This window comes from Panthera onca, chromosome B3 (genome assembly GCF_046562875.1).
Source record: "Panthera onca isolate mPanOnc1 chromosome B3, mPanOnc1 haplotype 2, whole genome shotgun sequence".
In the NCBI taxonomy this organism is placed as follows: domain Eukaryota; kingdom Metazoa; phylum Chordata; class Mammalia; order Carnivora; family Felidae; genus Panthera; species Panthera onca.
In genome coordinates this window covers 40078333-40101867 of record NC_138344.1, presented here as the reverse complement: position 1 = coordinate 40101867, position 23535 = coordinate 40078333, and the positions used below count along the sequence as shown (strand labels likewise).

At 45.0% G+C, this 23535-nt stretch overlaps 1 protein-coding gene and 1 long non-coding RNA gene across 7 annotated transcripts in view; one reads left to right on the top strand and one right to left on the bottom strand.

The window, feature by feature from the left end:
* Nucleotides 1-23068, top strand: part of ANKDD1A (ankyrin repeat and death domain containing 1A) — a 37824-nt gene extending 14756 nt beyond the window's left edge. For 2 of the 6 annotated variants that reach the window (XM_060618276.3, XM_078448731.2), the window contains 10 exons: nucleotides 104-202; nucleotides 4854-4952; nucleotides 5344-5442; nucleotides 7445-7543; nucleotides 13853-13951; nucleotides 14980-15078; nucleotides 16110-16205; nucleotides 18626-18830; nucleotides 20963-21094; nucleotides 22053-23068. In XM_060618276.3, coding sequence (XP_060474259.2) covers nucleotides 104-202; nucleotides 4854-4952; nucleotides 5344-5442; nucleotides 7445-7543; nucleotides 13853-13951; nucleotides 14980-15078; nucleotides 16110-16205; nucleotides 18626-18830; nucleotides 20963-21094; nucleotides 22053-22114 — 1089 coding nt within the window. In that variant the 3' untranslated portion in view covers nucleotides 22115-23068. The remainder of the gene's footprint in view (nucleotides 1-103; nucleotides 203-4853; nucleotides 4953-5343; nucleotides 5443-7444; nucleotides 7544-13852; nucleotides 13952-14979; nucleotides 15079-16109; nucleotides 16206-18625; nucleotides 18831-20962; nucleotides 21095-22052) is intronic. The other 4 variants (XM_078448732.2, XM_078448733.2, XM_060618280.3 and 1 more) reach the window with 4 other exon arrangements.
* On the bottom strand, nucleotides 2403-18715 carry LOC132669006 (uncharacterized). Its single transcript, XR_009605927.3, has 3 exons — nucleotides 18272-18715; nucleotides 14903-15017; nucleotides 2403-2860 (listed from the first exon to the last, which is right to left on the bottom strand). It is a non-coding gene; the product is annotated as an uncharacterized LOC132669006 (long non-coding RNA).
* Nucleotides 23069-23535: the final 467 nt, after the last annotated feature.

Below are 23535 nucleotides of genomic sequence, written 5' to 3'. Positions count from 1 at the left end.
CAGGAGAGGCCCTCCGCAAGCCCAGAGTAGTTGGCTAGGTGGGCAGGGTGGGCGTGCCCACTGCAGGGTGCAGAAGGGCCACTTTCTTCCCCTCCCCCGTCAGCTGGGAAGGACAGCGTTTCACAGGGCTGCTGAGCATGGGCAGCTGGATGCTCTGGACTTCCTTGTGGGCTCTGGCTGCGAGCACAGTGTGAAAGACAAGGTACTGTAACTGGGTCCCAGGGGAGGGAGGTGACCAGTGTGGCACTGGCGGCTTACCTGTGCTGCCTTCTTCTTCTTTGTCTTCTTCTTCTTCTTCTTCTTTTTCTTTTAAAAGCTTATTTATTTATTTTGAGAGAGAGCGCAAGAGATCACGCATGCGAATGCATGCAAGCTGGGGAGGGGCAGAGAGAGAGGGAGAGAGACAATCCCAAGCAGGCCCCGCACTGTTGACACGGGGCTTGAACCCATGAGCCATGAGATCATGACCTGAGCTGAAATCAAGAGTTGGATGCTTAACTGACTGAGCCACCTAGGCGTCTCTTACCTGCACCTACTTCTGACTCCAGTGTGCTGGAGGGGCAGGCAGCTTAAGGATCAGAGAGTGTCTGATGTTCACCCGGCAGCCATTTCTTGAGCACATGCTATGGGTCCTCCCTGTGCTGCTGGTGAGAAGCACAGATATCCAAGAGTCATAGTTTTGTTTTTTTTTTCTTAATTTTTTTATATTTATTTTTGAGAGAGAGAGCGAGCGAGCAGGGGAGGGGCAGAGAGAGAGGGAGACACAGAATCAGAAGCAGGCTCCAGGCTTCACACTGTCAGCACAGAGCCTGACACAGGGCTCGAACCCACGAACCATGAGATAATGACCTGAGCTGAAGTCAGACGCTTAACCAACTGAGCCACCCAGGCGTCCCCCTAAGACATAGTTTTTCACTCAAGGAACCTGATGCCACAGCCCTAGTGGAAACCTGTGATCAGAGTGGGGAGCCAGGATGGCACATCTTTTGGCTGGTGGTGCTGCCTGGAGTGGTTTTGAGCAGCACTGTGATGCCCCTGAGGATGTCTATTGTTGGGGGTGAGGGGAAGAGTTAGGGGGTGGTGGTGGCCCCACACCTGCTGGTTATTTACTTTCTTTGTGATTTAGTCATCTACTATGGTTATGGCAAAAATAGAATGAGAGCCAGAAGAGGGAGTGATTCGTTCAGGGTGGAGAGTTTATTAGCAGGATTTCACCAATCTGAGAAGAGGGGAGGGCTGGGGATTGAAGAGGTGACCCTGCAAATGACTCCTATCAGGGGCCATTGTGAATCATTAGGCAAGTATGTTGCAGCAAATCCTAAACAATGCTTCCAACAAAGGGACAGACTTCATTATTTTTTTATTAAAAAAATTTTTTTTAAGTTTATTTATTTTGAGAGAGAAATAGAGCACAAGCAGGGGAGGGGCAGAGACAGAGGGAGAGAGAGAGAATCCTAAGCAAGCTTCATGCTGTTAGGCTTAGGAGTGGGACTTGAACACATAAATTGTGAGATCATGACCTGAGCTGAAACCCAGAGTCGAAAGCTTAACTGACTGAGCCACCTAGGCACCCTGGGACCGACTGCATTATTAATCTTCTGATTAATGTGCTTGGCCAGCATAAAGGAGTTCTGTTTATAAGTTAGTGACAGAGAGCTCATAGATAAATTCACCACAGGGTCTTAGAACTGGAAGTGTTCTTCATTAAGGGCCAATTCAACATTCTCATTTTATAGATGTGGAAACTAAGGTCCAGAGAGGGGGATGCTTTAGCCAAGGTCACACAGCAAAGACAGAGGTTCATCTGGGTTTGGAATTAGTAACCTAATGTCCAGCCCTGGGCTGCTGCCTCTCTTCAAACTGCCTCACGAGACACTAAGCCCTTGGGGTCTGCACTGAATCCAGCTGTCCACACTCATCCTTTTGGTCCTGAGAATCAGATCAGGCTGATTTCCTTCATTCTGGAAACATGGGCTGAGCAGGTCACGCTCTGGACTAGGCTGTGGGCCAGGAACTGGGAGTACAGAGAGGAGTAAAGGACTGCGCCTGCCAGGACCCATCTACCCAGGAGGCAAAAACATGATTGTACTCAGGGTGCCAGGAAGGCTGGAGCACCAAAACCGGAAACCAAGCAAAGCCCAGCTTTGATGAGCTTACCCAGAATCTTGCAATCAGAAATTCTAGAAAGAAGATTTTAAAATTGCATGCCCCTGTTATGTTTTGTATTTTCAGGTGAAAAGTGTTTTTATTTTGAATTTCTTTGAGGGAGGAGGCATAGTAAGCTTCTCTAGGCTCTGGGCCACTGAATGTCTGACTCCTGCTAGGACCCCACGGCCTGCTAAGGTAGACCTCTGAGAACCCCGCCCCCCCCTCCCCCTCCTCCAGCAGCAACACAGGGCACACCACAGGCCTTGTGATGATAAGGAAGCTTTGAGAGCCTGAGAGAGTGATTAGTTCCACTGGGAACAAGGAGGAGTTACTGACAAGGCCTCCCAGAGGTGGACAGGCTGGGCATCCTCACAGGAGGAGAGAAGACGGCAGGCACTGGGCCCAAGGCCATGGCCTCCTTCTGCCTAGCTCCCCTGCCTCTGAGCACCCCAGCCCTGCTCAGATAGAGAGCTGAGTGCTCTGTTAGGGGGTCTGTGCCACCTGCACCCTCAAAGAGCATGATGTGGATATTTATAACCCAGAAGGAGGACAAAACTCTGCCCCTGTCTCCATAGTCCTGCTACCTGGGGCGTGTGTTGGCCCCCCACGGCTCACCGCTTCTTTTGTGTCTCTTTGAACACAGGCTTCACAGTGTGGCCACCTTCCCACAGCCTGGTCCTTGCTTGCAGCAGCCAGGCAGCTGTGTGCACATCTGCAGAGAAGGTGAGAAAGGAGTGAACAAAGCTGTCCAGGGGATATTTCATTGTTGTTGAGAGGATGTTTTAAACTTAACTTTTATTTATTAACACAAAATGGTAATGATCATAGAAGAAATTTAAATGTTTCATCTTGCAGCCCAGAAGGTAGTTATAGTTGTTTTATGTATGTATGGACTTACCTTGAGGGGAGGTATGTCTATATCTTTTTAAAGTACCCCTTTGGCATTGGAATATGTTCACACCCTCATTGGGCCCTTAAGAGTTCCGTGCCTTGGGGCACCGGGGTGTCTCTGTTGGTTAAGCGTTGACTTCAGCTTAGGTCATGATCTCATGGTTTGTGAGTTTGAGCCCCCTGTTGGGCTCTGTGCTGATAACTCAGATCCTGGAGCCTACTTCGGATTCTGTGTCCCTCTCTCTCTGCCCCTCTTGGCTCACAATCTGTCACTCTCTCTCTCAAAAATAAATAAAATTTTAAAAAAGTTTTTTCAAAAAGAGTTCTGTGCCTGATGTGAATATCTTGATTCCTTCCTCAGGAAGGTGCTGAGGTAGACCAGGGCTGAGGAAAAGACCTTGAGCTAGAAGCCCCCATGACTGGTAGAGCTAGATATGTCCCAGAGCCCTTGTGGGTATGATGAATGGCTAAAGCTGGATTAGCTCTTCTCATGCCTTTGTGGGTTCCCTCAGGAGCCACTGCTCTGGTCTTCCATCTGTGGTTCTTCCTTAGGGACATACTTCTTCTCTGGCTGGTCCCTTTCAGCTCTTCTCCTTCTTGCTTGGCCCCCTTTACCATCCACTTGCCCTCCACAGAAAGATCCTTTTAAGGACAACCCCACCAGGGGCACATGGGCGGCTCAGTTGGTTAAGCGTCTGAGTCTGGCTTAGATCATGATCTCACAGTTTGTGGGTTCAAGACCCACGTTGGGCTCTGTGCTGACGGCCTGGAGCCTGCTTCGGATTCTGTGTCTCTCTCTTTCTGTCTCTCTGTCCCTCCCCTATTCCCCCCCTTCACTTGCTCTCTTTCTCTCAAAAATAAATAAACGTTTTTTAAAAAATGTAAAAAAAAGGACAACCCCACCTGACTACCCTTGACAGGAGCCAATTGTGATACAAAGAAGTTGGGGAGCCTTTGCCCCACCCAGTGGCACCACCTCTCTTGGCTCTGTTGCTGTCACCTTTAGACTTCTCAAGTGTGAGACAACTACCAGCCCTGTGGCTCTCAAGTTCCAGGAGACACATGCCAGTCTCTCCATCATAGTATTTACTCATTGAACAACTATTTTATTGAATGTCTGGCACATGCCCCAGGCCCCAAACATTGAAGAACAAAGTAGACAGAAATCCCTGCCCTTGAGGCATTTATGTCCTAGCAGGAAGAGTCAGACAATAAACAATAAGCAAAGTATATAAGCAAATTATAGAGTGTGTTAGGTTATCAGTGCTATGGGGGAAGAGGGAAAGAAGAGCAGAGCAGGATCAGGGGATCAGGAGGACACGGGGTGGAAGTTGCGGTTTTAAATAGTGTGGTCAGTGTGGCCACACTATTCGGTGAGAAGCTACCATCTTGAACTAGGCCATGTGGCTGGCTGCCTGGGCACAGCCTGAGCGCAGAGGAGAGCCTTGGCCTTGAGCAGGGGAGGGGATGGATCTAGGAGGGACTGGTTTTAGAGAGGAGCGTGGAAAGGTTTTTTGTTTTTTTTTCCCCCCAAGTAATGTATCTGCCTTGACATGTAATAGGAAAAACCAGGACCTGGCCCTTGTAAGTGCCCCTGGTTGTAGTTTGAGGCACACTTCTCAGGGGCAGGAGATACTGGCCCAGTGTTCAGGGCTGCAGTTTGTTATACACTTGCTCTGTGACCCTAGATAAGTCACTTCCCCTCTTTGGAACTCAGCTTCCATATCTATAAAATGAGGGTGGTTCCAGCAGGTCCCTGGGGCCTTCAAGGGTCTATGATTCTACTGGTCCCTCAGGAGCCCTTCTGCCTGCAGGAGGGGAACACAGCCCTTCACCTGGCTGCTAGCCGCGGCCACCTGACTGTGTTGCAGCGACTCGTGGACATCAGGCTGGACCTGGAGGAGCAGAATGTGGTGAGTCACCACCCAGAAGATGCAGAGATGCGTGATGCTTGCTCACTCTCTGCTTTCAAGGAACCCCAGCCTGTGGTGTAGCCTGATTTTCCCCTGCTAGAGACTTTCTGTAGTAAAAGGGAATAGACAGAGGGCAGGGGGTGAGGCAGCTTGGAGGGTGAGAACATGAGCAGGGGTGTGGGGGCGGGAGTGCATATATCACATGCTCCTCAAGGTGAGAAAATCAGGTATGGGGCTCAGGGAACCACAAATAACCCAGGTTATTGTCCTGAGTAGCATGGTGGTGGAGAGCTTCAATAGCCCTGGAGCCATGGTGCCAGGGGGGCCTTCTCATCTCAGGGTCTGGCCTCAGCCTCCCTGCCATCCTCATACTTCTCCCTGTGTATTTCAGGAAGGTCTGACTGCCCTACATGCAGCGGTTGAAGGCAGCCACCCTGACTGTGTGCAGCTGCTCCTTGAGGCTGGGAGCAGCGTGAACGCCCTCACCCAGGTAGTCAGGCCTCCCCAGGACTAATGTCTTCCCTTGGCTACTGAGCTCGCCCTAACCCTAATTGTGTGGGAATAGAGGCCCTGAGGGCAGGCCCAGGGTGTGGTCTTGGCTTCTCCACTACTGAGCACTGTGACAGTGGGCAAGTTACTTAAATTCTCTGAGCCTCATTTCCCAAAATGGAGATGCTATGTAGTTACTTTTTTTACATTGCTTTTGGGGAGTAAATACCCCTCATGGTGTCTGGGATGTATTAGGAGCTCAACACCTGTTGGTGTCTTCTTATTGCTGGGTATTTGGTAGTTCATGAGTCCCCTTTATAACTATTACTTCAGAAAAATTTCCCCTGTTTTACCTATGAAGAAACTGAAGCTGTAGAGAGATTCAGTGCCTTTGCAGGTCACAAGCTGGTAAGAAGCAAAGCTGAGTCTGAAAAGCCCATTCCCCTGACTCCAGAGCTCATGGCCTGGAAAGTTTGCCCTGTCTGTGAAGGGGCCACACCAGCCCTCAGAGCTGGAGCCTGGGAGAGGCCTCCTCTCTCTCACTACTGTATTCCTTAAGTCAGCTGTTGGAAATTCTCCTCTGTGCCCTGGAAAGGGAGGTTGTAGCCTTTCTTTAGGTAGGAAGTTGGTGTTTTTGTTTTGTTTTGTTTTTGCTTTTTGTTTTTAGATCAATGACCAATAATCTTTCTTGGCTGATTGAATGGCTTCAGGATCTGGAATTCTCTATTTGTTCTAAATTTCAATCAGAAGGCGATAATACTAATAAATAAAAATAATAGCAAAAATAGTTAAAAAGCAGAGGAATTAAAATATGCTAAAAATGTTTAACACAGAAGAAGGCAGTCAAGGAGAAACAGAAGAGCAAAAAAGACAGGAGACATATAGAAAATAAATAGAAAAATGGCAAATGTAAATTTAATAATGATATCAGTGTTAAAGTCCCCTGAATGTGAATAATGCTTAAAAGTCACAAAACACTTAATTTGCAGAACTTCCCTAGCAGGTAGCACCCTCTGCCCCAGGGTGTCGGGATGACACCACGGCCCACCCAGAGGGGGAAAGCACCTGCCCCAGGGCACCCAACTATGTCCTTCCATCGGCCCGACGTTGCTCTTTGGTCAGCAGCCCTTTCTCTGTGCCCAGCACAGTGCTCAGTACTGAGAGGGGGCAAAAGAAATGAAATGTCAAGGCTATCTCCCCAGCAGTAGCAGCATAGGAGTTGAGAGACTGGGGAGGTGGTGTCCAGCTGGCGGTCATTGGCAAGGCTGGAGCTGCCCATTGCACTGGGCCTCGTGCTCCAGCCTTGGCTTGAGGTTTCTGGCAGAAGGCACATTCTATTTGGACACTCCCACCCCTTTCAGGCTCTCTGAGAAGGGGGCTGACCCAAAGCGATTACATTTCCCATTGGGAGGTGGACTGGTTCCCATTCACCCTTGTGCACTCAGCTCAGATAGGACTTTGGGAGGACGACCAGCTCGTCCCACTTTGCCCCGTACTGGCCTGGTTTTGAAAGTGAAAGTCCTGGGGAACAGTCTGGGCAGTCTGCAACAGTTGGCTACCTAGAAGGGTCTGCCTGGAGGAGTGGAGGGGTATTTCACGTGAGCTCATCGTTTGGCCAGGGGTGTGCTCTGATTGAAGAAGAGCACTTAGAAAGCCCATCAAGGTGAAGCCCTCGCACTGGCTCTGCCAGGCTCCTGCCTGGGCACGTTGAGACCCACTCCAGCAGGTGTGCACCAGGTGGGGTTTACTCTGTACTGGCAAATCTTATTTGTTCCCCTCTTTGATGTACATTCTCAAGTTTGTGAAAGGAGGCACGGAAAAGCTCAGACCACAGTGAGCTCCTCTTACCAGTCACCAGGCCTAGGCAAGGCATTGATTTCTCCAGCTTCAGGGTTTAATGGGGTAATAGTCCCCGGGTTGTGAGACATAAATGGAATAATGGATCCCAAAGCCCCACTGTGAGGGGCTTTCAGGACATTGCACTGATGCCTGTTTCCCTCTAGAAAAAGCAAAGCTGCCTCCACTACGCAGCCCTTGGTGGCTCTGAGGATGTGGCCCGGGCCCTCATCCATGCAGGAGGCCACACCAACATAGCTGATCATGTAAGTGTGGGGGCTTGGGTTGAGGGGGGTCCCCACTGCAAAGTCTTCATGACCTCACTGGTGAAGCACAGCAGGCAGAGATGGGCACTTTAGGTCCTTGGGGTTGGGATGGGGGCCAGGACTGGGGGATCTGGCCACATGAGGGTGGGCCAGATAAGCTTCTAGCTAGAACAGGGTTAGCAACCAAGTTGCATTTCCTCCCAAGTGAATTATCTGCTTGTGTTCTCCACTCATTTATCCATTGGGACCTAGTGATGATCTTTCATATTACAAATCTAGCCTCTTGGTTGTTCATTTTGTCCTGTTATATTGTGTGGTATACTCACAGGTGACAGTATATCCTGTGGTTAAGACACGGACTTTGTCAGATAACCTGGCTTGGAGGCCTAGCCCTGCCATGCACTGAACGACCTTGGGCAAGTTGCTTTGACCTCCCTGGGCCTTTGTTTCTTTATCTATAGGCACTCTTATTATTCCCATTATGTAAATGAGGAACTATCTGTTGTTTAGATTAGAAAGAGGTCATATTGTAGCTGAAATAAACACTATATTTAAAATTACTGTAAAAGCAGTATAACACAATTCTTTGGAATATAGAGATCCCTAATCCCAGCACCCTAGTAAAGCAATGACTTTTCCTTATTCCCTACCAGTTTTCCTCATATGTGTGGTAACTAGGCTAAGGCAGAATTCTGGAAAGGGTGATGCTTATTTGTTTTTACCCATAAAGACATCAGAAGTTTGATTCCAGTCCAGTGGAGATTATGCAGCTCAGGTATCAAAGGTTACGAGTTTTTCTAGCAACCTTTTTAATGCCAGATGTAGTTCAGTGACCACATCACACTTAACGGTACCTCAACTGTTTGGTATTTAAGTCGTTTCTAACTTTGCCAGGATAAATGATGATTTTATGAACATTTTTTTTTTTTTTGAGAGAGAGAGAGGGTGCAAGTGAATGAGGGTGGAGAAGAGAGAATCCCATGAGGGGCAGAGAGAGAGATAGAGAGAAGTGGGGCTCACCCAAAGCGGAGCTTGAGCTCACCGAAAGCAGAACTCAGTATCTTCTAGTTATGATTTGATTTTTTATGTTTAACTCTTTAATTCTCCTAAAATGTATTTTTGTATATGGTGTGATATATTATTCAATAGATTTCCCCTCCAATTTTTTAATACTTCTATGTCAAGTGAATTTATTAAATAATTATAACATTTCTTAGTGCTTTTTCCTTCTTTCCTTTATCACATACTTGCAGTTTGATATATGATGGGCTTTATATCTGGGCAAGTGATTCTCTTTCGGTAAGTTGTATATCTAATCTTGAGCTGGTACCATATTATTTTAATTATTATTGCCTTATAATTTATTTTAAAGGCATATAAAGTTAGTCTCCTTTAATTATCCTTGTCTCTTAGTATAATCTTTTATCCTTTTGTATTCTCAAATGTTTTTTTTTTCCCCAGCTGAAATTTAAAGTATTTTTTCAATTAAAAAATTCAACTTAAGGATACAAAATCAATGTACAGAAATCTGTTGCATTCCTGTATACTCATAATGAAACAGCAGGGTGAAATTAAGAAAAAAAATCCCATATCACATCAGTAAGAGAAAGTAGAGAAACCATATGATCATTTCAATAGACGCAGAAAAGCATTTGACAAAGTACACATCCATTCATGATAAAAACCCTCTGCAAAGTAGGTCTAGCGGGAACATATATCAACATAATAAAAGGCTTTATATGAAAAACCCACAGCCCATGGTGAAAAACTGAGAGTTTTCCACTAAGGTCAGGAATAAGACAAGGATATCCATTCTCACCACTTTTATTCAACTTAGCACTGGAAGTCCTAGCCCCAGCAATTAGACAACATAAAGAAATAAAAGGCATCCAAATTGGTCAGGAAGAAGTAAAACCTTCATTATTTGCAGATGACGTGATACTACATATAGAAAACCCAAAAGATTCCATCAAAAAAACTACTAGAGTTGATAAATGAATTCAGTAAAGTCACAGGATATAAAATCAATGTACAGAAATCTGTTGCTTTCCTATACACTAATAATGAAACCGCAGAAAGTGAAACTAAGAAAATAATCCCATCTGCAATTGCACTAAAAACAATAAAATATCTAGGAATAAACTTAACCAAAGAGATAAAAGACCTACACTCTGAAAGCTATAAAACACTGATGAAAGAAATTCCAGACAATGCAAAGAAATGGAAAGATATTCTATGCTCATGGATTGGAAGAACAAATATTGTTAAGATGTCCATATTACCCAAAGCAATGTACAGATTTAATGGAATCCCTATCAAAACACCAACAGCATTTTTCACAGAACTAGAACAAAAAATCCCCAAAATTGTATGACACCCAAAAGACCCTGAATAGCCAAAGGAATCTTAAAAAAGGAAAACAAAATGGGCGGTATCAAGTTGTATTTCAAAGCTGTAGTAATTAAAACAGTATAGTACTGGCATAAAAACAAACACAAAGATCAATAGAATAGAAAGGAAAACCCAGAAATGAACCCACAATGTCATGGTCAATTAGTTTTTGACAAAGGAGCAATGAACATACAATGGGAAAAAGTCTCTTCAACAAATGGTGTGGGGAAAGCTGGACAGCCACATGCAAAAGAATGAAACTGGACCCCTTTCTTTCACCGTACACAAAAATAAGCTCAAAATGGATTAAAGAACTAAATGTGACACCTGGAACCATAAAAAATCCTTGAAGAGAGCACAGACAGTAATTTCTCTGACATCAACCATAGCAACTTTTTCTACTTAGGTGTCCTGGCACAAAGGAAACAAGAGCAAAAGTAAACTATTGGGACTACATCAAAATAAAAAGTTGCTACACAGTGAAGGAAACAGTCAACAAAACTAAGAAGGAACCTACAGAATGGGAGAAGATATTTGTAAATGACATATCTGATAAAGGGTTAGTATCCAAAATATATAAAGAACTGATACAACTCAACACCCCCCAAAATAAATAATCCAATTAAAAAACAGGCAGAAGAAACGAACAGACATTTCTCCAAAGATGACATATGGATGGACAACAGACATATGAAAAGATGTTCAACATCACTCATTGTCAGGGAAATGCAAATCAAAACTACAATGAGAGATCACCTCACACCAATCAGAATGGTTAAAATCAAAAACATAAGAAATAAGTGTTGGCGAGGGTATGGGCAAAAAGGAACCCTCATGCCCTGTTGGTGGGCATGCACACTGTGCAGCCACTGTGAAGAACAGCATGGAGGTTCCTCAGAGCCTACTGATGATGACATTCGGTCTGATGAATGGAGGCACCATGATTTATTAACCTCCTCAACTGTGGTAGAGCATCAGGTTTACTTGCTAATGCAGGTAGCATAGTTTTGTGCAAGATTTGGGGGCAAGATTCTCAGAAATAGGGAATTTGAGGTCAAATATTGTGAGCATCTTTCTAGCTCTTGATATGTAAGCCGAACCCTTCCTAGAAGTGTTGTGCCAATCTGCAGAGTCACTAGCAGTGTCCAGGCTGCTTGTTTCTTAGTCCTCTCACCCGAAGTGTGTATTAGCTTTTTCGTTTTCTCCCAATTAAAAAAGACCCCAGGAGTGCCTGGCTGGCTCAGTCAGAAAGAGCATGGGACCCTTGATCTTGGAGCCATGAGTTCAAGCCCCACGTTGGGTGTAGAGATTACTTGAAAAAATGAACACCTGGGTGCCTCGGTCCGTTACTCAGTGTCTGACTCTTGATTTCATCTTAGGACATCATCTCACAGTTCATAGGTTCAAGCCCCACATTGGGCTCTGCACTGATGGTGCAGAGACTTCTTGGGATTCTCTCTCCCCACCGCTCTCAAAAATAAACAAATAAATAAATAAACTTAAAAAACTAAGATCTTAAAAAAAAAAAGAACAACACAGGACCTTGTGAGGAAACTGTTGTGTATCTTGACTATGTAGTGGATACATGAACATACACATGTGATAAAATGGTGTAGAACTAAACATACATGTACAAATGACTACAAGTGAAGCTGGGGGATCTGAATAAGATGGTGGTTGTTGTCAGAGTCATTATCCTGCTTGGGATATTACTAGGGTGTTGTAAGATATTACCATTGTGGGAAAGTGGGTGAAGGATACACCAGAACTCTCTGTATTATTTCTTAATTGCATGTGACTCTATAATTATTTCAAAATAAAAATGGAAAGTTCTGCCCCGTTAAAAAAATTTAAAAGTCTCTGGAAGGACACACATAAAAGCAGAGATTTAGGTTACCGATGGGGTTTAGGAGTAGGGGGTATGAGCAGGTGTGTGAATGCAGGTAGAAGAAAGCTTTTCACTAGATACCTGTGTACTTTTTGGTTCTTTTGGTTTTTATAAATAAAATGTAAAACAACTAAGAGCCATATTTGCTCTCTTTCCACTCCCCTTTCTGACCACATTCCCCCAGATGGGTTTCCAGGATGACCAAGGCTATATCCAGTGTATTTGGTTGTTTTATCTCCATGGCCTTCTGCTTCCTGGAAAGCCCAGACTTGTAGTTCTGGACAGATTTCCAGGCTCACCTGAGTCGTGCATTTGAGCCAGTTTCTAGTCTTTGCCTGTTCACTGTCACAGCAGACCTTTTTGGGGCCTGATTTTTATTTCTATTATCTGGCAATGATCTGAGGCCATTGTTGAAGTTGAAATTCTTATGGTAGTTTTTACCTGTGTTCAAATTTTTTTTCTAGATGTGTTTCAAAATAATTTTTGGTATTTATTGAAATTTGAGTTTGGGATTACGTTAAGCTTATAAATAATATAAAATAGTCATCTTTGTAATATGTTTTTTTATACATTTTTTTCAATGTTTACTTTTGAGAGACAGAGCGTGAGCAGCGGAGGGGCATAGAGAGAAGGAGAGACAGAAGCCGAGGCAAGCTTTAGGTCTGAGCTGTCAGCACAGAGCCTGATGCAGGGCTCGAACTCACAAACCATGAGATCATGACCTGAGCCTAAGTCAGATGTTTAACTGACTGAGCCACCCAGGAGCCTCTCTAATATATTTTCACTAGGAGCATGAAGTCTTGCCATTTCTTTATGTCTTCTTTTATATCCTTCAGTGATGTTATATAGCTTTTAGTTTGCCTTTGATATGTCCATTTCCAATTATACTCTACATAAATACTTGATATTTTTTGACTGTTGTGAATATTTTTTTTAATTATGCCATTTCTTGTAGCATTCAATATAGGAATGCTCTATGACTTTTAATTTTACTAGAGTTTTTTTTTTTTTTTTTTTTTTAGGGGGTAATAGCTTTTTTAAACCTGTCTAGATATACAATCACATTGCCTACAAATAATTGTATAGTTTAAATATTCTTTTCCAATATCAATAAACCTTTTTTTTTTTTAATTTGCTGGCCTAAATTAATAGACATTGGTAGTGGACATTTTTGGGGGGTGTGTCTATGTGTGTGTGTGTGTGTGTGTACTCTGTTCTGTAATCTTTTTACACTTAAAATGTGAGCCTGTTTTTCCACCATCAGTTTTTTGGCTTGGTACTCTTCCACTATGTGTCTGTCACTATATCACCTCGAGGGAAGGATGCTATTGCAGTATCTCTACTTTGCCATGTGGTCAGGCATCAGAGGGGACGACTGATGAAGGAGTCTTCCAGCCTTGAGTGAGGCCTTGGATGTGTGTTGCCTTGGAGTGAGATCTCTGTTCTGGTCCTGGCTGGCTCCCTCGTTCCTTTCTTCCACACATAAACAGTAATCAGGCACCTACCTGAGTATTGAAGGGAGAAACTCCAATAACACAAGGTTCCTATTAGCTGTTGGGCAAGTCACTTATGTCTTGTGAACCTCAGTGTTCTTGTCTGTAAGTTGAAAATACTAGTAACACCATTCCTATATATACTTCCTAGGTTCGTGTGTGGATTCAATAAGATATTAGAGAACTTTAAGTGTTGTTGCTACAAGGGACCTCAGCAAACATTACTTGCTAGGTGAAGAGGAGCAGAGAAGGGAAATGACTTGCCCACAGTTCCACAGTGAGTTTCTGGCATAGCAAGGTCTCAAACTTGGGTCTTCAAGCTCCCACCCACCTTGAGGATCAGTTTTGGGCTCCAGGGATTCAGCCTTTGGGGTTATAGATTCCTCAAGCCACCCATGTCCTCTGAGGAGCAAGAAGGGACAAACCTAGAAGCACTATATCTATATACCCCTCCCTACTTCGATTCCCCCAGCACCAGGCTGTGCTGGACAGTCCTGGGAGGGACCGTTCAATTGATTCATGTGTTTTCTCCCCCAGCAGGGAACCTCTCCTATGCACCTCGCTGTGAGGCACAACTTCCCCGCCTTGGTCCAGCTCCTCATTGACGCAGGCAGTGACCTGGATGCCACTGACAATGTAAGTGGTTGCAGAAACCATCTGGGCACCCTCCCAGGTGGGCAGGGCTTGGCTGTAATCTCCTAGCATGGCCTAGAGTTGAGGAATTAATTTTTTGAGCTTGTAAAAAGCTGTCTAATATTTGTTGAAGAGAACATCATTTTATGACCCACTCTATTTTGAACATTTTGGTGGTTTTCAAGCTGTTGCCATGGTCTATATAACACTGTAGTAAACATCTTCCTGTGTTCAACCATTTCCTTTTATTGATTCTATTTTCCTTTGGGAAAATTCCCAGGACAGGGGTGACTGGGGCAGTCTTGTGTAACAAGAAGCTTCTGAGTCCTGAAGTTGTGCTCAGTCAGGCACCCTTTTAATTCCCCATCCCCACAACTCTCCCCCTGACCATCTAGTAGTCCTCAGTGCCAGCACATACAGCCACTAGTGGTGGAAAGCAGCTTTGCAGGATATATCATGTACCTTCAAAATTGTCAGTATTTGCACTTCAGCGAATTGAGCCTCAAGAAATACATTAAAAGCTCATGCACAAAGATATCGATTGCAGCATTGCTTATCAATCTTCAACATCAATCTTGCCCAAATATTTAATAAGAGAGAAGTGGTCAGGTAGATTATGGTTATAGACGTAGACTACTATGGAGCTGTTAAAAACATTGTTTATAATATGTGGAAATGTTATGTTAGGTAGAAAAATGGATGAAAAATGTATATACGGGATGATCTCACATAAAACCAGTAAACCAAAAGCATTCTGCATTAAAGACTAGAAGAAATGTATTAGGATCATTACAGAGGTTGACTTAGCCAGCAAGTGGTATTTTTTCCTTTGTTCTTTCTGCTTTTTGTTTTTACCAAGTTTTCTCTGATATTAGGCTTATGACTAAACCCAGCTTACCCTCTCCCATAACTTCTTAGAAAAACTTTTTAAGGCCCAGGTAAGAGTGTACTCACCTTGAAACTGTCTTGGCTTTGAGTCTTGGGCCACTCATACATGCTTTTGTACTCCCCTGTCCCTTTGGCTTCTCCAGAGGCAGCAGACGCCCCTCCACCTTGCTGCTGAGCACGCCTGGCAGGACATAGCAGAGATGCTCCTCGTCACTGGGGTTAACTTAAACCTGAGAGATAAGGTACCTCTCCTCCCAACCAGCCTCCCTTTCAAGCTTTCATGGCTCCCTCTTTGCCAGAGACCCTATTACAAATGCCTCCTGGTCTCAGACTATTCAAGGCTTCCCATCCTTTATATACTAGCTCAAAAGCAGCCTCCTCCGGGAAGTCTTCCTGCCCCTCCATCACTTTCCCCTTCCTCCTCTGAGGTCCCTTAGGACTTGGCCTGCCCTTCTCCTGGTCTAGAATTGTGATGTGGTCACCTTCTGTTTCATGGCTGCTCAGATTTTGAGCTCCTTGAGTCGCCTGGTGGGGAGGGGGAGAGGGAGTAGAGGAGCAGGGTCCCACAGCCCCCTAAATATAGGACAGGGGTGGGGAAGCTACCTGGCTCTTTGTGCCTCTGGGCTGACTACTTCCTCAGGTGCTGAAGGTTCCAGACCAGCTGAAGATTTGGTCTGAGGCCGAGAATGTCACAGGCTCATGAGTGGAAGGGGCTTGCACCTGTGGCCCAGTATGGTGTGGGGAAGAATTGGAGGCAGAAATGGGCCCTGAGGCTGAATCTGGGAGGGGCTCCCTGCTTTGAGCTGGGCCCCAGGGTAGCTGGCCATATGTAAAGAGGAGCTTCCCAGCTCCCTGCAGGTGCCTGGAGAGATTGAGGCCAGCCCTGTGCCAGAGGTCTGGAGCGAAGGGCCTGGGAGCATGAAGTGGGGAGGGCAAATGGACCTAATGAACCTGGTCCCCTTCCCTGGGCTCTGGTTTCATCTGAGAAGTGGGGCAGGTAACCCCTATTTCAGAGGTAATGCTGAGGAGTTGTGTAGGCTGAGTTTCATAAGCTCTAAGACTTTCTAAATTCTAAAGAAACAAGAGGTGGTTACTGGAATTATTATTATTGCCTCGTTCAATCCTTCCCCATGCCCAGAAAACTTTTCTGCTCTCCGGTGTAGACTGCTGGAAACTGCTTTCTTTGGGCAGGAATGTTTGCAGTCAGTACTAGAGGCTACCCCACGCCCCACCTGTAGCAACTTTGGCTTCCATTCTTACTTCTTACTTGCAGCAAGGGAAAACTGCCCTGGCAGTGGCCGCCCGCAGCAACCACATCAGCCTGGTGGACATGATTATAAAAGCTGATCGCCTCTACAAATGGGAGAAGGTACTGAGACCCTGCACTTGGTCTCTCCATGTTGCAAAGGGACTGTGTGGGCTTGGCTCTAGGTGGGGCTGGCTTTGAACCCCAGCCCTGACCAATGCAGGACCACCCTCAGTTTCTGAGGAGGTGATAATCCCTGCCTTACCTAACACCAGGGTTGTTTGTGAGCATCTGGAGATGAGTGAGCACCTAAACCACACTGAAACAAAGCAGACTGAGGTCCATGCCAGTGTGGAGATGTTACTGGACACTGTTACAGCCCCTGGTTGATGGATTCATGTGTGCATGCCGGCATGCATGAATAAAGAGATGGCAAGTTGGTTTTAGCTCACTGCCATCTTCAGGTGATTGGAATTGCTGTTCGGGGTGTTCTATTCAGGCAACTTTCTGAGCCCAGAAGGAAAGTGTGCTGGGATTAATTAGTGATGTCTGCTGAAGAATTGGGGAAGAGTAGCAGGTGTTAAGGCCATGCTTTCCCAGTCCTCAGGAAATGGGGGTGGGGTGGGGTTTTTTTTGACATCTTTGAAGGTTGTTTTTGTATACAGAAAACAATTTTTGCATTTACTTGGGTTTTAAAAATTAATACTAAATTTATTATGAATTTTAAAACCTAGTTTTCCTTAAACTTTTAAAATCATTTTATAAATCTTTTTTTTTAATGTGTATTTGTTTTTTTTTTTTTTTAACTTTTAACGTTTATTTATTTTTGAGACAGAGAGAGACAGAGCATGAACAGGGGAGGAACAGAGAGAGAGGGAGACACAGAATCTGAAACAGGCTCCAGGCTCTGAGCTGTCAGCACAGAGCCCGACATGGGGCTCGAACTCACGGACCGTGAGATCATGACCTGAGCTGAAGTTGGACGATTAACCGACCAAGCCACCCAGGCGCCCCTAATGTGTATTTGTTTTTGAGAGAGACGGAGACAGAATGAGAGTGGGAAAGGGGCAGAGAGAGAGGGAGACACAGAATCTGAAGCAGGCTCCAGGCTCTGAGCGGTCAGCACAGAGCCCGACGCGGGGCTCGAACTCATGGACCGTGAGATCATGACCTGAGCCGCAGTCAGACGCTCAACAGACTGAGCCCCCCAGGCGCCCCTCATTTTATAAATCTTATTCCATTTATACAGCTACTATATTTTAGGAATTTTAGGAATTTCCACTTTCAAGGAAGCCTTTTGGATCCATGTTTAAACTTAGTTAATTAAACTATCTTAAACATTCTAAACTGAATGAATAATAGATTTTTAAAAGTACTTTGAATGCTTCCTAAATTCTTAAGTTATCCTAGTATATCCAGTAAATTAAACCTATAAATAAAGTGAGTCTCAAATATCTTAAACATTTGAATATTGTTTGCAAACTGAGTAAACTTCTCTTATACCTCTCAAATTAAAAAAAAAAAAATCACTATTCCAAAATTAGTTAATAACACATTTCAATAGCAATCATAAGATATTCTCTTTTATGGACATGCTAGATTCTCAAAAACATTATAGCCCCTTTATGTCTAACAGGTTACTCCTCAATGTAACCCCAAAATATTAATACCAAGGGCTTGATTAACTGATTCATCTCTGTGTGTAATTCTAACACCTCAGACTTCAAAAGTTCTCAACGTCAAGGTGGCGGGGTGGTTAGAATCACAGCCTGCCCCCCACTCCCACCCTAAGGCCAGTTCATTCAGAATCTCTGGTGTGGGAACCAAGCATCAGTAGTTCTTAAAGCTCCTGGATGATCCCAATGTACAGATGCGGCTAAGAACACTGCTCTGAGGAACCACCCACATGAGAACCAGTCTCCCTGGTCACCATGTCATAGGTGACTGAACATTGTTGACCAGGATGTAAGATTTGCAGCTGCAGACCCCAGAACTCACCTGAGCTTTTTAACAACCAGAACTCTGTATCCACATCCTTTAGAGGGGCTTACTTAGGCTTTTGTGGGTTTAACCGATGCTATCACATTGTTCTTTTATAACTTCTCATTTTATCACCTGCTTTGCATAGAAAGAATTCTGTAACCCCGCCCTTCACTACTTGTTGAGATTCTGCAAATCAGCTTAAGTACCTGATCCTTGGCTTGACTGGTGTTAGCCACAGCTGCTGAGCCCTTCTGCTGGCACTTGTGCTGTGAGAACACAGAGAAAAGAGAGGAATTGGGAAGGCTTCCTGGAAGAGATGGCATGTAGATGGCCTCTTGATTGTGGTGATGGGGTTGAGGGGCAGGGAGGTGAGAAAAGGAGTTGTGGATGGAGGAACAATGTGAGCAGCTGGGGTTCCAGAGGTCAAAGCAAGGCACAGAGTGAGAAACCAGAAACCCCAGGCCTGTGATGATGCCAGTACCCCATCCAGGCTCCCGAGGGAGAGCCTGGCAGGGATGTCCCCCCGGGTGGCAGCTGCACTTTTGGGATCTGCCCCACAGGATCACGTGTTGTGCAGGGACCCCAGGGATCCCTCTGGGAAGAACTTGACCTTTAAGCAGGACCATCGGCAGGAAACGCAGCAATTCCACTCTGTGCTGTGGCGACTGGCTTCCAGGCATCTGCGGCCTCAAGAGTGGAAGAAGCTTGCGTATTGCTGGGAGTTCACCGAGGCCCACGTCCATGCCATCGAGCAGCAGTGGACAGGTACCACCCGGCCTCTCCCCACCCCAGAGCAACCAGTGGGTGGAAGGGGGGCACTTGTGTGTTCAGTTTTCTGCATTTCTGGGGGAAAAGCCAGTGCAACCTGGCAAAGTTGGATGGCAAGCCACATGTCATCGCCAACATCCCGTGTGCTCCTCCATCCTTCCAGGCCTTTGCTCAGGCTGAGCCCTCTGCCTCTCCCTCTCCCTTGACCTGTGAACTTCACATTCTTTGTGAATGAGCTCATCATTCACACAAACTAAAGGCACTCTCCATAAAAAGTAGAGGACCAGCTCTTGCCACCAGTATTTAACTTCTACTTGAAAATGTTGGCTCTGGTACTAAGGGAGAAAACAGAAACAGAAATAAAGACTGAAAATATTGGAAAGGAAGAGAGATTTACTAACCTCAGGTGCTATAATCCTATACATGAGAAGTCCAGAAGAATCAACTGAAAAACTTAGCATAAAATAATTCAGTGAAATGGCTAAAGATATGATAAAGTATACAAACACCATAGTATTCCTATGTACTATCAGTAAGTGGGGAAAAATATATAGGGGTATTTTTGAAAAGATATTCCATTTACACTAGTGTTTCTAAAAAGAAGTATGAATGGCATATGAGTAAAACAGTAAAAATTAGTTCAACTATTAAAAAAAGACTTGGGTAAGTGGAATGACATTCTGTATTCTTGGCTAGAAAGTGTCAGGTAGACATTGGTTTTTCCCAAACTAGATTAAAAATTTGAATCAGTTTTTTAAAGAGTTTTTTTTAATGTTTATATATTTTATTTTATTTTTAAAACTTTTAAATTAAGTTTATTTATTTATTTTGAAAGAGAGAGCAAGCAGGTTAGGGGCAGAGAGAGAGAGGAGAGAGAGAATCCCAAGCAGGCTCTGCACTGTCAGCACAGAGCCCAATGCGGGGCTCAAACTCATGAAACTATGAGATCATGACCTTAGCCAAAATCAAGAGATGCTTAACCGACTGAGCCACCACCCAGGTGTCCCCAAAATTGATTGTTTTAATCAAATCAAATCAAAATAGAAAGTTTTTGAAACTTGACTAAAGGATTCTAGAGTTCACTTGAGAGAATAAAGAGGGAATATTTAAATGAATATTCTGGGGGGAAAAGTGAAGAAGGTCTAATCCAACCAGACCCAACCTTTTATAAAGCTCCAATAAAGCATAGAGAGATACCCGACATGTTTTCCCAAACATAAAAATATGCACACCAGTTAGTGAAATAGAGCAGGGAGTCCAAAAGTAGCATCTATGATGGATAAGAACTTTCACAGATGATAAAGGAGTACTGGTAAATTATGGGGCTGGGGCGAGGAATAGTGAATAAATGGGTCAAATGAAACAGCTACACCAAGGGCAGCACCATGAGGAAGTGCCTGCTGAATGTGCCAGTGAATGGACTGATTTGGCCCTGATGGCTGTGCCCAAACATGTGTGTCCCCGACTGGGAGAGCAGACCTTGTCACAGAGTTTAGTAACAAGTTAACGCCCTCCTCCGGCACTGAAGAGTGTGGGCAATTATTTTCAAACATGGCTGTACATTGGAATTACCTGGGAAGATGTAACACTGCTTAGCGCCCAGGCTGCACCCAGACCCAAGTAGGTTGGAATCTCTGGGGAGGGTAATGGAACCTAGGTGTCACTGTTTTCTAAGACTTCCCAAGGGTTTCCAATGAGCAGTTACAGCTAAGAATCACTGGTGCAGGGGAGAGAACATGGCCACCTGTGTCTTGCACTATGCTGGTTTTCTCATCTGTAAAATGGGGCCGCTAGCGTGCAAGGCACAGATGAGCAGCCAGAGATGAAGGGAATAGTCATGTGCATCATGGAATCACAACAATAAGTGCCAAATCTTTCTCTCTTCAGAGCAACACCAACAGGATGCATGGTGGATGCTCAGAAGAAAGCCTGGGATTGGGGACGTTCTAGGATACAAAACCTCCACCCCCACCCCATCTGAGGCTGTCTCTTCCCTCCTCTCCCCATCTCTGGGCTGAGCTCCACTGGAGCTTGGAAAAGGGCCTCTTGGCTCTTTCCCACCTGGACATGTGTACTACAGACATCTGCTCAGACTTGGCTCCTTCTCTTTCTCTCCTCATGGTCCTCAGGCATCAAGAGCTACCAGGAGCATGGCCACCGGATGCTGCTTATCTGGCTGCATGGTGTGGCCATAGCCGGTGAGAACCCCAACAAAGCACTGTTCGAGGGCCTCATGGCCATTGGCAGGAGGGACCTGGCTGGTAAGTGTCCTCTGCTCAGGGCAATACTGGGCCCCAGAGTCAGAGCTGCATGGCCCACCTTGGAGTGTGACAGGGCCCCCAAAGTTCTGCCCAGGCCATAATGCTGTGGGGCAGCACCTTCCAGATTGCTGGTCCTAGCCTTGTCTACTGGAATTCAGGCAGAGCCCTGAGCAAACCACAGTACCTCCTGGCCCCCATTTCCCCATCTGTGCCATGAGGGTTTGGGCTCAGATGATGCCTGCAACTTTCACAGCCCCAAAGCCACTGGTGTTATCATCTCTGGCCCTCTGTACTTTGATTTTTGTTTTTGTTTCTAGTTTAAAATAAGGCTGGAACAGCCTATAGACTTCTTTTTTCACAAGCAGTAATATATATAGGCCAGAAGTAGCTTAATATGAGTTGAACCAGTCAGAGCTGGTCAAATAAATAAAATATCTGAGGCCATCACGACCTTTTGAGTCTGTCAATTCCAAAAGCCTGGTTTGAGATTCAGGGCACCCTGTGGAATCATCAGGCAAGCGAGATAAAAGGTTCAGTACTAATCCCTCATTAAAAACAAAATCAGCTCATGATGAAAGAACCTTAAATACTGTAATACACGTCCCTGGCATGGTGCATTATGGGGCTACCACAGGACAGGGTGTTAGGCGGTCACCAATAATAACGAAGGCTAGGTTAGTCACGCGCCAACAGTAAAAACATGGGTAGCATGTTATTGAGAGGAAAAAGGAAAGCCCCCCTTTGTAGTATCTCACAGCTGCTGCAGGCAAAGTGGGAAACAGTCACTTCAGAGTGGAGGAATTAGGGATGACTTTTTCTTTTTCAAAACGTTCTTAAATATTATTGCTCTATCTTTTTTTTAACACAAACTCTGGCAGGCAATTAAAACATTTTTAAAACCAGCTCTGTGAGGCAGAGCTTAGGCAACATGAAGCAATAGGATTCTTCTGTCTTGCAGAAAGCATCAGGAAGAAAGCAAATGCTGACCCTGGTACCCCCAGGAGGTGTACAGCCATGTAACTGGAGAGGCCAGACCTTCAGGGGCATGGAGACTCAGAATGGGGGCCCCTGAACAGAAGAGGACCACCATTTAAGGGCTTTTAAAAAATCACTGTTAACAGACCTCCAGCTGCTTGTACTGAAACACCCAGCCCTGCAGGACCAGCAGGCACTGTTTGTAATCTCTTTCACAGGGGTTAGTCCAGGGGCCAATTCAGGTTTTGCAGGTAATCCCTTCCCACAGGTGCAGTCCTTTGCGGCTCTTGGAGCATCACAGCAGTCCCCTGAGATGCAAGGGCCATCTTTTCAGAGAGGACACTGAGGCTCAGAATGGATAAGCAGCTAATCGGCTGTTGAGGTCAGGTGCCAAACCCAGCATTCCTGTCTCCCCAACCTGGCAAAAGGACTCCAACTGTCACTTACAAAACGGACCTCCTTTAACTCATTCACTGGCTTTTAATGAATGCTGTGCTTACAAAAACAGTGTTTCTGTTCACAAGCTTATTTATATGCTTTGACAGTTCTAAGAGGTACACACATTCTTTTTTTCCCATTTTGTTTAGAAATTTAATTTTAAAAATTTATTTTTATTATTTTTTTTTGAGAGAGAGAGAAAGAGAGAGAGAGAGAGAGTGCATGCATGGGAGAGAGGGAGAGAGAGAGAGAGAGAGAGAGAGAGAGAGAATCCCAAGCAGGTTCCATGCTCGGTGCACAGCCCCACGTGGGGCTCAATCCTACGACTAAGATCATGATCTGAGCTGAAATCAAGAGTTGGATGCTTAACCGACTAAGCCACCCAGGCACCCCTAGAATTATTTTTAACTTTAAAATTTTATTTTGAAATCATTTCAGACTTACAAAAACATTGCAGAAACAGTATGAAGAATTTCTGAATATGCTTCACAATACAACTTCCCCAAATATTACCATCTTATGTAATCACAGTATAATTTTCAAAACCAGGAAATTAACACTGATACCATACTATTAACTCATCTTCAGACCTTATTCCAATTTTGTTAGTTGAACCATTCATGTCCTTTTTCTGGACCAGGATCCAGTCCAGAATCACACCTTGCATTTAGTTGTCATTCTTTTTTTTTTTTTTTTTTTTAAGTTTATTTATTTTAAGAGACAGAGAGAGTGCGTGTGCACAGGGTGGGAGGGGCAGAGAGAGAGGGAGAGACAGAATTCCAAGCAGTCGCCACACCCTCAGCGCAGAGCCTGATATGGGGCTTGAACTCCTAAGTTCAAGACCTGAGCCCAGATCAAGAGCTGGATGCTTAATCAACTGAGCCACCCAGGTGCCCCAGGGACCCCTGTCTTAGAAAAACTCCCCACAGAGTTATCCACTGGGTCTGAGTCTCAGGAGGGAGAGACAGAATAAAAACTGTTAAGAGCTGAAAGGGGCTTCAACCGTCACACATGGCCAGTGGGAGGTC